The sequence below is a fragment of the Trachemys scripta genome, chromosome 1 (genome assembly GCF_013100865.1).
Source record: "Trachemys scripta elegans isolate TJP31775 chromosome 1, CAS_Tse_1.0, whole genome shotgun sequence".
In the NCBI taxonomy this organism is placed as follows: Eukaryota; Metazoa; Chordata; order Testudines; family Emydidae; genus Trachemys; species Trachemys scripta.
Genome location: NC_048298.1, coordinates 128656734 through 128669612, shown reverse-complemented (window position 1 = coordinate 128669612; position 12879 = coordinate 128656734). Strand labels below are relative to the sequence as shown.

The 12879-nt window shown below is 43.7% G+C and overlaps 1 protein-coding gene across 1 annotated transcript in view; it reads right to left on the bottom strand.

Moving 5' to 3' along the window:
- Nucleotides 1–12879, bottom strand: part of ANO2 (anoctamin 2) — a 297002-nt gene that overhangs the window by 134501 nt on the left and 149622 nt on the right. Inside the window, 1 exon segment of the mRNA XM_034784822.1 lies at nucleotides 5752–5835. Coding sequence (XP_034640713.1) covers nucleotides 5752–5835 — 84 coding nt within the window.

Genomic DNA, 12879 nt, shown 5'->3' with positions numbered 1-12879 from the left:
GGAACTGAAGTGCCTGGAAAACTCCATTTGGGGTAACAGGACATGTGCATGTTATTTCTGTCAATTAAATGGTGAAGTTTACATAAGCTTGTATTATTCTGGAGAGGTCTGGACAGTACAGTACAGACTTTTCGGGGAGAAAATCTAAGGCTGGGAGTGTGTTGGGGTTACCCTGCAGTATAAACAAGGCTGGTAAGAGCCAATGTGTGGCTGGCTGCAGCACATACACAGACATAGCTAGGAATTACATGCTGAAGGCTGTTTCTGAGCAGTCTGGGACTGAAGGCTATAGCAGCAAAGCAGTGTAAAGGGCACCCCATGTTAGAAGGCAGGGAGACACTGCTATTCATTAGTCTGGATTGTACCCTGGGTATGTCACAGCCATAACAAAGGAAACAGAACAACATACTAAAGAGACACCCATGCATACCTGATCTGGTGCAGGAACTATTCTCAATGTATGAAGAAGAAAATCCATGATCATACATCAGTCCGCAGTTGGTCTTCCTTGTTATCATTTTATGAAACCTAGAAAATTACTAGGATTTGCTTTGACTGGATTCTGTAAATGTCTGCACCCAGCAAATGTAAACAGATGTCATGCACTGACAGGAGGGGAGACAGGACCTCTACCTATGTCTGGACCTGTGGAGGTTTACACATTTAGGGGCGGATCACTCAAGGTGGCTGTGACGCTGGCAGACCAGTGCCAGCTCATGCTAAGGTCCTAGCCTCACTAAACATTTACAAACACTTACCTGTGTGCTAGCATTATCAAAATAGATAGTAGATGTTAAGCAGATAAGAATGTGTTTAGCATTTAGACTTTATAAAATGCTTGTAGGATGCTGCTGTATTGATTGCACTTATAACTTCTATAGCTCATGGTATAAAGTTATAGTGAGTGTCCGCAGTGCAAACCTCTGTAATTGTGTAACTCACCAAATGGGAAAAGAAGCATTAATTAAGGTAATGCACTCAACATAGCCCAATGAAGGCAAATAAGGTATTGTGCAGCATCAGAGAAGAGAGGTCCTATTGATTGCATTCCTAACTCCCTTCAGGAATGGGAGGCCTACGGATGAACTCAACCCATCAATTTTGGTATCTGGAGTGGAGGGTGATAAAAATCCCTGACAAGGAGAAACTGAAGCTCTTTCTTGCTATCTGGATTCTGAGGGGCAAAACTTCCTAAACATAAGCAAAGAGATCCCCATGCTGCTTGGTATGGGTTAGCCCTGAAAGACACTTTGAATTGATCGATTACTACAACTCTGTCACCTTTTGAATTACAGGCTGAAACTCATTTGTGTATACATGCTTGTTAGCTTTAACCTGCAAAAACTCTCATTTCTTTTTCCTAGTGAATAAATCTTTAGTTAGTTTATTACAGCATTGGCTACTAGCATTGTCTTTGGTGTGAGATCCAAGATACAAATTGATCTGGGGTAAGTGACTGGTCTCTTGCGACTGGAAGCAACCTGAATATGTTCTGATTTTTGGTGTAAGTGACCATTTATCACATAGTCCAGCTTGCCTGGGTGGCAAGATAGCCTGGAGCATCCAAAGGGACTGACTGTGACTTCATTATAAGACTATTGTAGTACTTTGGGAGTTCACACTTGTTACCAGGTTGATGAAATCTAATTATAGTACGCACAACCAGGTTGGGGGTGTCTGCCCTGCTTTTTGAGAGTCTGCCCTCAGGCTGGCACTCACGGTCGTGAGTCACTCCAGACAGCGTGACAGTGGCACAAATGCTCTCACAGTCCATGGGAGATGAAGGCGCTCAGCACCTCTCCGGAGGCAATCAGCACCTTGCAGGGTTGAACCCTTACTGAATGGGCAAAGCACCAAGCTAAAGAGACACTCATGTTCCCAGCAGAATGTGACTGTCACTCAAGAAAAGGGCACATTTGGCTTTGTTTGTCCAAATGAAACCATGGCCAAGCAACAAGTTGACTCGATTGGGCTCAGGAGGTAAAGGCATCCAGATGAATGATGAAAACCAGTATCACCTTTCCTCTCTGAGAAGCAAGAGCAAAAATGTAATTTGTGCAGTATCACTCATTCTCTTATTCCCAATTCTCACTTACTTTAAATAAGAGAGGTGCACACCAGTTCCTTTATTCACCTATTATAGTGTTTAATCCCTCACTAGGAATGCCCAGAAAACTGCTCAGTACCTAATGGAAAAGCTCCCCATACTCCGTGTCTGAGCTCCTGTCTGGCAAAACTCCCTGTTCACATTGGGCCAGATCCAACACCCATTAAAGTCATTGGGAATCTTTCCACTGACTTCAATGGTTGTTGGATCAAGCCCACTAGGTGGCAGTTAATTTTATGTGACTGGATGACTCATTGGCTACACTACACAACCTCAATGATGATCTACAGGAGAAAGGGGGTAGTTAAGTTCCTTCATGTGCTGCAACATCAAATTGATTTGGCGAGGCCTGAATTCTGGAGTTATCTCCAGTTCATGAACTGTTTCTTTTCAGCATATAAACAGGGTAAAGAGGCTCCTTCAATCTCAAGATTGGACACATTTCCGAATACCTTGACTTTGTTGTAACATGTGGCATACACAATATAAGCTACATGTAGCCAAGTCAAATGCAGGGAGTCTTCAGGGATTATGAATGCCTGGGAAATAGACCTCAATCAGACTTTTACAAGAGGGGAATGGGAATAAGCACTTGCTTTCAGGTCTGAAACAGCCAGAGAAAGCTAACCACACCTCATAATGGTAAAAGTTACACATTTATTTATTTTTTCCATGTATAGGATGCTGCTATTGCAACTTTCTAGATGCATTTACAGTAAGACCAGTGACACAGTATGTCAAGCAGCCAATGTTACCGAACACAAATGGAATAGCTATCCAGGCAAACCAAAATTTCCCAAACCACAACCTCAAAAAACCCCCCAAAGAAACAAACAAACAAACATAAACAACCTGGGTAAACAGCTGAGTGTTTGAGCATTTCCTCCAGGTCAACAAACTCTGGCTGTGTCAGATCAATGGGTTAGCCCAGTGCTTCCCAAACTTGGGATGCCGCTTGTTTAGGGAAAGCCCCTGGTGGGCCGGGCGGGTTTGTTTACCTGCCGCCTCCGCAGGTCCAGCTGGTCGCGGCTCCCAGTGGCAGTGGTTCGCTGCTCCAAGCCAATGGGAGCTGCTGGAAGTGGCTGACAGTACGTCCCTTGGCCGGCACCACTTCCAGCAGCTCCCATTGACCGGGAGTGGCGAACCGCGGCCACTGGAAACCGCGATCCGCCAGACCTGCGGACGTGGCAGGTAAACAAACCGGCCGGGCCCGCCAGGGGCTTTCCCTAAACAAGCGGCGTCCCAAGTTTGGGAAACACTGGGTTAGCAGATTCCATAGTCAAAGCCCTCCACTGAGAATTCCTTATCCCCGGCCCCAGGCACACAAGTGACAGTTTTGTCAGTTTGAGAGTCCAAACTGATCTCAATTGACTAGGTAATATATGGGGAACGAAGCAGTCATTAAGGGTACACGTACACTGCTGTTGGGAGCATGCTTTCTAGCGCAGATAGGCAGACAGGTGCTAGCTCTGCATGAGCTAGCACATTAAAAGTAGCTATGCAGCTGAGGGTGGTGGCTCAGGCTGACTGCCCGAGTACATACCCAGGAGGACTGGGAGGGTTTGTACTCAGGTGGCTAGCCTGAGCCGCTGCCCATTCTATCCCAGCTACACTGCTACTTTTAGCACGCTATCACGAGCAGAGCTAATGTCTACCCATGCTGACAAACATACTCCCAACTGCAGAGTAGACATACCCTCAGGGTGTGTCTTCACAGCCCACTTAGCTCCAGTTATAATTTGAGTTTTACCCCTAATTTGAATCCCACCCACACACAAAAATGTCTAACTCAAGTTAACTAGTTCTTTAAGCTCAAGTTAGCTAGGGTATCAGGGGGCTGGGTTGAAACTCAAGTGATGCTGAACCTCCAGCTAGTCATGCAGTGGGAATGCAACAACTCAAGTTACAACAACTCATCCACAGCTAATCCAATCACTCTGTGCTGCTAATCAAATCAATCTGTGTAACTCAGTGTTGTTTTGAAGTGTGGTTGCTCTCACTTAAGCCAGGCTAGGTCAAGTGCAGTAACTCAAGTGTACTAACTCGAGCTAACGGTTGCAGCGAAGATGACACACAAGATTTTGTAGATCATAGGTAATATCTTGGATTGTACCTGGAAACAAGTGGGAACCCAGTTTGGGTGTGTAATATGCTCCAAGTCAGACTGCTAAAGAAATGTGCCTCTGAATACTGCCCTAGACGCCTGAACTGGCACCGTTGTAATTTAACGGGCGTTTTGCAGGATTGAGCCTGTAGTGGGGTGGTTACCCCGCTCCTGCCCTGAAGGACTTAAAACAGCCCAGGGGGAAGGTTGTGGCTGGGAGCTGCTGAGCTGGGCTGATTGGGAAGCAGCTGCAGCTGGGCCACACCCCAATCAGGCCTCAGCTGGCCCTATATAAAAAGGCTGTGAGCCAGAGGCCAAGCAGTCTCTCGCTGCCTTCAGAGGGAGAAGGGCCTGGCTGCAGTGAACTAGAGACAGAGTAACTGAGAGGAGCAGGGCTGGGGATAGTCTGGAGAGCTCCAGCCTGGAAAGCCCCAGGCTGCGGCCTAGCAGAAGGCCAAGGGGTACTGGGGGTTGCAGAGGGCAGCCCAAGGGTAGGCCAAGGCAGCAGGTCCAAACCCAACCTTGCCAGTGATGAGTAGGCTGATACTGCAGTCTGCCCCAGGGCATGGGGCTAGATGATGACTGGCAATAGCCGTACACTGAGGTGAGGTGGGGATAGTGGGTGGGGGTTCCCTGGGGAGGGGAGACCCTAAGACTGAGGGGTTACTGCCAGGGGGCAGCACCCCAGGCACAAGGACACCGGGGTCCAGTGTGGGACATGGGGGCCAGAGGACAGGCGGATCACTGGCCTGCAAAGGGCGCTCCGGAGCTGGAACGAGCTAATTCCCGGAAGTCACCAGCAGGAGGTGCCGCAGAGGTGAGTCCTCTCCTCTACAGAGCCCTATTGGAAGTTTCTGAGTGGTATTCAAGTATCACCCAAAATGAGTTCACCACAATAATCCAGTTTGGAATATGCGGAAAGTAGAGCTGGTTGGGTTTTTTTTATTTCAATTTTTAAAAATAGGGAAAATGATTTTTAGGTGAAATTTCTTTCTGGTTTTTATTTTAAATTTCAAAAAAAGAGGAAAAAATGAAAATACTGCCCTCCTTTCTCCTCCCTTTTTGTACACTAGCTGTAATACAAAGTATCAAAGTAAGCCTTCCTTGTATGGTGAGGAATGCGCTCAGCAGACAAACGCTGAAAGGGCAGTGTTCAGACATATGCTGTGGAAGTGCCCCACTGCCGGACACTTCACCTTCTGGAACAGTTTCAAACTCCAGGTCATTGAATCCATCACTGATCAAGATCAGTCACCACCCTCCTCTGTAGACCCTGCACTACACGTTCTCCACCCTCCTAGGCAGGATGCCTCACACAGGGTAGCACAATGATGGCCCTAAAAACATTCAGTAGTGCTGCAGCAATGCCCAGAACTAAGCCATCAGAAAGGTACTATCTGAGACTGAATCAGAGGCAAATAGAACAGAAGAGACCATTCTGCAAACTGATAAGCAGAGCCAAACCAAGACTGATACAAAAATGTTCACAAAATACAATCCAAATAAAAAATAAAAGCGGAAGTAAATCCATGTGTCTTACCTCATCTATATTATCCTTTTTATTAGTTTCATTTTTGAGTTTTTTCTGTCGCACTTTGGTTTCATATTCTGGTCTGGGATGTTCCTGAAACAAGTCAAAACAAAATCATGACTGTGGGGAAAGGTTTTAAAAGCTGATTATTTGCAGAATATAAAAGCACCACAAATACATCGAGACATAGTTCCTCATCAGTTGTTCAACCATGAAACATGATTCGTACACAGCCACAATGAACTGAGATCAAACACTCATAGGTTTATCTAAATTGAAAAGTTAGTCAAAGCTTTACATGTTCTTTGGTGCATTTTTGATGGTGAAAAGGAAGAAAGAACATATAAAAAAATATTCTCCATAAAGCTGTGTACTGTAAAAGAAATAACATTCTGTACATGTTGAGTAATTCACACTATAGTATATAAGCAAACTTTGAAAATAGCGTAATCTAGACCAGTAACTCTCAATCATAGTTGGCTCCTGACCCACAAAATGGCCTTAACATCATTCCATGATCTTTTGTGGCTGGCAAGGGATTTGATTCATAGGAAAAAAATTCAACTATTTTGTGGGGTGCAGATCAAAGAAGTTTAGAGCTGGTTGGATCCTTTAGACCCTTTTTTAAGATACTAGCTTATACTTTAGAGCTAAGTACTGGCTTTTACCACCAGCAACACAGTGCAGTGGATGCAAAAGTATAGTGGGTGCTGGAGGCATTACTCTTGCATAGGGCAACATCAGGCTAAACACCTTCCTCAATGCTAAAGGGAAGGTGCGCAGCACTTTAAAAAAAGAAAAAAAAAACATACCAATATTTACTGCTAAAGAGTGCAGTGTCCATTCTCCACAACAGCATCCCCTCTGACAATTTGCATGTTCTATCCAGTTATGCCCATTTTAGGGGGTACAGTGCCCCTAACAATGCCATTAAGCCTTGTAAAATTGTTACAAACATTTGCCAGCCTGCTCACAAAATCCTACTTGCCCATGGTAACAGTCAGGGTCCAGACACCCCAAAGGGAGAACAGATTTTGAACTCCAAAGAATAAGCAGCTGTATTAACTGATTGTATACAATGTTACTGTGCTATGAAAGTATGTCGAGTAAGGTCTTTTATGAAAGTGTGTAACATTCTTAACTTAATTATTATGAGAGAAGTACACAAGCTGTGGTTATGAATTTATGTATTTGTGCATATAGAGAACTGTGCATAAAAATTTCAGCTCCACCTCACAGCAGGACAGTGAGTGATCAGACAGGGAGAAGTATCTCGCAAGCCAGGTGTTTACACAAAACTGGACTCAAGTAATTATCCATAGCACAACCCAGGAAAAGTCAATGATGAGCCATTTAAGATAATGGAAAGACACCGTGACAACTGGAGATTTCTCCACTTTGAATATCAAGAGTGACTGAAGAAAAGAACCTGCAAACCCTTTTTAAATAGAAGGGGCTTGAAGTGAAAGGCATCCAGAAAATGAGAGAAAGTCTCTAGGCAGTAAATTGTCCATGAAATGCTGGATCTCCCCCCATCACCATCAGAGTTAGGTGTATACTGGGAAACTGTTCAAAGGTGATAGGTAACTTGTATTAGGAAAGTGCTTTTATTTAATACAGAACTGTAAAGGCTAAGGTTGCATCTTTATGGTTTATTTACTGTTAACTTGTATATTTTTGCTCTCCCCTACAATTTCCTCTTTGAATCTGTGGCTTTTCTATTAAATAAACCTTTTGTCGATTTTTACCTCACGCAGGTCTCTGTTGTGCAAACTGTGTGGCGTGTGTGTGCGCCAAATTGAACTGATATTTAGGGGGCTGACAAACCAGAAGGGAAAAGTCTGAGTGTCTGGTAGTTAAGAACTCGGGAAGGATGGATTTGGGGAGACTCAGGACTGGAAGGGCTGTTAGAGTCACCCTGCAATTGCAAGGAGTAACAAGGCTGGGGGAAGCCAGGGTGAGACTTTTTGCTTGTGGGCAGGCTATGGATGTCAGGAATCTGAGCCATAGCAACATAGCATTAAGGCACCCCAAGGTTACAAGGCAGGCAATGACATGACCCCTTTCTGGTCTGGATGATCCCCGGAAAATATGCCACCCTTTATCCTAATGACTGATGATATTGAGCATGAGCATATATATATATGCTAAAGTTAAGACTGGTTTGAACCCCAACAATAATTTTTCTTTTGTACATTATTTTGTTAATAAAAGTTGTATCTATTTTTGCTATTAATCCATTTGTAGTTCAAGTTAAACTTTTCAGCGTCTCTGCATCTGCATTCCACGCATCCACACCTGGACTGGAAATCTAATATATCTTTATACAGTCTTTCAAAGCTGCCTTATCCTTGGACCTTAAGACCTTCTGGAATAAATGTGTGTGTGTATATATATATATATATATATATATATTGTAATATGTATGTATTACAAGCCCTTTACATCAAATAATGCATACCATGCATTTAGAGATTTGACCCTAAATCTGATCACATTTACACTGGTGTAAAGCAGGAATAACTCCACTGAAGTCAGCGGAGTTACACCATTGTAAAACTAGCGTGAAAACTAGTCTGAAAGTGGGAAGACTTTTAGAGGTAGGACAATAAGCTAGAAATAGTTGTGATGGCTTGAGGAAGGCCAAATGTCCATGTAGGGATAAATATGAATCCCATGATGCTGGAGGTGGGCCAATACAGCTGCCAGACACTTATTGAAAACCATGTGAGCCAAGGTACTGTGAGGCCAAATGAATGCTCAGAGTGGAAAATGAGAATTCCCATCCTGAAAACAAAGAGCCAAATCCTACAGTCCTTACTTGGGCGAAACTCTCATTGACGTCAGTGGGAGTTTTCCCTGAGAAAGGGCTCCAAGGTTTGCCCCAAATATACAATAAAGAGCTATCCACTATATGCTACAGATAAGAATTAGAAATAACCTTTATACAAATCAAAGGCACACATATAAACGTCCTATTAGAGAGAAGGAAGTATAGAGGGAACAGAACTCTTCTTGAATTTCTCCTTGCTTTGGAAAGAGATTCATTAAAAAATTGTATAAAGCACCCATCATAAACACATCTGGGATACTGAACAGAAATAAATAAATTAAAACAGTCCCAGAACAACAGACCAGTGACACCATCAACTAAAAATGAGGAAGACAAACATATAATTCCATAAAAAGAGGCAATAAGGAGGGAAAGTTAAAATGGTCAATGAAATGCTGGGCATGAACTGAAAGGCCTTACACCAAAGCCTTGAATACAAGCAGACAGAGAGTGTGACAGACACCTGTAGGGAGGGAGTTCCACAAATGGGAACTCTGAAGACCCAGCTGACGCCCAAAAGAAGATGGAAACTTGGAACAACAGGAAGAAAAACCCAGCTGCTCTGCACTGTGAGAAATTTCATTATTGCAAATGAAGGATGAGCCTCAAACACCTATATTTCTTGGAATGCTGATGTGGAAATAAAAGTTTGGGGCAAGATTCTCATTTTTGCTATGTCTTATTTGTCAGTGGAATTCCAGTCACCTTTAAGGGCCTTTTACATTGCCAGGATGATATAAAGGGACCATGAGAATAAGGCCTACAGTCTTTCTAGTCCAGAGTTCTACTGCAATTAAATTTGATGTGCAGAAGAAACAAAAAATCAACTTGAATAACAACCTCATGTTACATATCGCTAACAGCATAAATGGAAGGGTAGAAAATAGAAGCCACTGTGGGAACAGGAAGGAACTACCCTACCAAACTCATTCCAAAGCAAACACTAATCTAAAGTGAAAGTCAAAACAAAATAAAGGGCTCGTCTACATCTTATAGGACATTTAAAGGGCTTTAACTAGGCAGCCCCTTTTGTACCCATATATATTTGCAGCTTCAAATTATTGCATTTTTACTTCTAGTTTACCATTCAAGCAGTTGGATGCCTACATGTCATTGTCTGCCCCCACAACACTGCACCCGTAGTTTTTTAGGCGTGTAAGTTGAGAGGCTGTTTTTTAAAAACTTGGCCTTACATTTCCTTCTGAGGCCCCCTCAACATTCTATAAAAACTCCATGGCCCACCCGTACCACAACAATTGTTTTTCTCCATATAAAAGATAAGGCAGGTATTAAGGGGTAGAAAGCAGTACAATTGCCGGGGGGGGGCCCATGCCACAAAGGGGACCGTGAAACTAGGTTGCTCAGGCTTCAGCTTCAGCCCCAGGTGCTGGAGCTCAGGGCCCCGGGCTGCAGTCCTGCATGATGGGGCTTCACTTTCTGCCCTGGGCCCTAGCGAGTCTAATACCAGCCATGCTTGGCGGCCCCACTGAAACCAGCTCACGGCCCCCCAGGGGCCCCGGATCCCTGGTTGAGAACCACTGCATTAGAAGATTCTGATGAGGGCATCCCATGAGGTAAAATGAAATATGCTGTTCATAAGTACTATCACTGCAGTGGACTGAACTACTTGGGCAATTGGTAATAGGCTATAAAGCCTTTTACCTCTTGATCATTAATTCAACTCCAGCACATGTTGATAGTCACAGGTTAGTAGCTGGAATCTTAGGTTTTGCAATAAACCATCTATAGGAGTCCTGAGAACTATGGTATGGAATATTTTGTTTCAGATTATTTCTGCTATAATTAAAGTTACCACTGATACAGACAGGCTGAAGTATTCAACAGCCACTCTCCCATCCCTGCAGTAATTCCCCCAATGAGTAGGGCAATCTTAGTGAATGCTACTTTAAATAGTCTATTACAAATATTGTAGCACCTATCTTGTTAGCCATAGGTTGTGAAAAGGAGGCTTTGTACCACTGGGGAGCTAGGAATCCCGATTCCCATTGTGATAAGGCATTTGTTTCTAGTCCTGGCAGATCAGAAGACATTGCACTTTTGACATGGGACATCATATGGAGAAAGGCTAATTATGGATTTTTTAGAAGTTTCTAATATTCATTACATTATATTTTTCTCTCCTTCCAAGGTCTGTGCAGTTGGAATGCATGATCTTAAAGTACCCTGGCTTATCACCTGGATGCATATCGAAAGCAGTAGTCAGAAACTGAAAGAGAGTATAGGTAGGAAGTGGGCAGGGAAGCAGACTTGGATCCTCTGTGTGGCAGACTCAGCTGATGTTGCTTCTCACAGGGCCCTGGGCTAGGAACCAGTGGAGACAGTGGGCTAGGACCCCCTACTACACCCCACTTGGGAGGTAGGCTCCGAGGCGGGCCAAGACCATGACGCTTCCTGCCTAGGGGCAGAGGTAGGCATCTCTACATCTGCCTTTTTGGGGAAGGAGTCTGGAAATGAGGCACTTTGAAGACTCGGACACAGGCTCCACCCACCCCAAACACCTTATTACAACGGTCTATTAATGGACAATTCACAAAAAGCAAAAGTAGTGAAATTTGTCAAATGAACTGCTACAAATTATTCATCTAGCTTGAAGATAGATAAATACAGAATACACATGCTCTCTCACACACACATGGTTACCTGTGAATAAGGTGAGGTCATCCCAAACTCACATGAATAAAACCTTATCCTACACCACATCATCACATATTCTATTGAGGTGTGGTGTGGAATAAAGTTTTTATTGGCATGAATTTATGGTGACCTTACATTACTCATGTAATGCCATGTGCACATGAGAAAGTCATGTATAGATCACTACATTGTTGTAAAAAAAACAAAACAGAAAAGCAACATGTGAAACTACATGAATAAAGTGGTTCCCCCCCCCCACATATAGAGAACCAACATTAAGAGTACATAAATGTCTGTTTCATTTTATATGCAAAACTAGTGCAGTCAACATTGGCTGCCATTGATAGGGTGACCACATGTCCCGTTTTGGCTGAGACAGTCCATTTTTTAACCCTTAAAAAGGCAGTCCTGACTTTTTTGGCAAAAGTAGACATTTGTCCCGTTTGCTCTTGACAACTTGATCAGTTTTTCCCACTTTTGTAAAAAAAAAAAAAAAAAAAAAAGGGTGTGTGTGGAGGAATGGGGGGGGAGGGGCAAGCAGCAATGCCAGCCCTGCACAGGCGGGAGACAGGGCTCGGGTGAATAGTGATGCCAGCCCCATGTCATGTGGGGAGGAGAGCTCGGGCCAGCTCCCTGGGGGAGGGAGTCTTGGGGGGCTCGGACTGGGGCAGGTTCGGGCTAGCCCCACTCAGTGACCCGTTTTCCCTTTGGGAAATATGGTAACCCTAGCCATTGACTTAAATAACATCACTAACTATGATTTGCAGAGCACCAGAATCCAATATCCTTACTCTTGTTGAGAAGTATGTTACATTCAGGAATACTCCTATACGTCTTAATGGGAGAAATCATAAATATACACCACTCTGGCAATATAAAGGGGTATTAAAGTGGGTATAAATGCAAATTAGGCCAATTTTAAGACCCTTTTGTGTCTGAATATAAAGGACAATCAGGCCCATCATGAGTAGAGGTGGCAGAATCTGTCCCATTAGGAAAAAAACGTTCTTAACCCATAAGCACTGGCCAGTTTCAGTGTGGCTGACTTTTGGAATGTGGCCCAATGGAAGATCTGGGTGGGGCTCAAAGGGTGGCACTTCCACTCACTGGACAACTACGGTAATCATATACCACATTTTACCTTTTTAAAAAGTTCTAGTCCCTACAGTTGCAAAGAAAACTTTCCAAACATGAACCACATGCACAGAAATGCTGTGTTGAATTTATGGCAGACAGAGCCTGAAACAATAACTATGGGAGATGTGAACTCCTCTCATTCACCTCAAAGGGGTGGCTTCTGTTGTCAAAGTTTATTTATATTACCAATGGAAGTGAGGGGACATAAGCCTCTCTCTTCAAATCCCAGGAGACATGAGAACAAAAACTCATGGAGCTTTTGGTGAGGCAGAGATTATTTAAGTGCCTCTGAAACAAATGTATGTTTGATCTCCACTTGCACTTAAATATTCATCTGGAGTAGCAGCACCTCAAAGAGTCAAGAATAACCAGAGGAGAACAAATCCATCTGAGGACTATAGGCAAGTCACCCCATGGACAAGCCAAGAGCTGCCCATGATGGAAAAGAAATAAGGAAAAGGAAAGCGGAGCAGGTTAGATGGTTGTAGCAGGGAGACAGAAGTGTGGAGTTA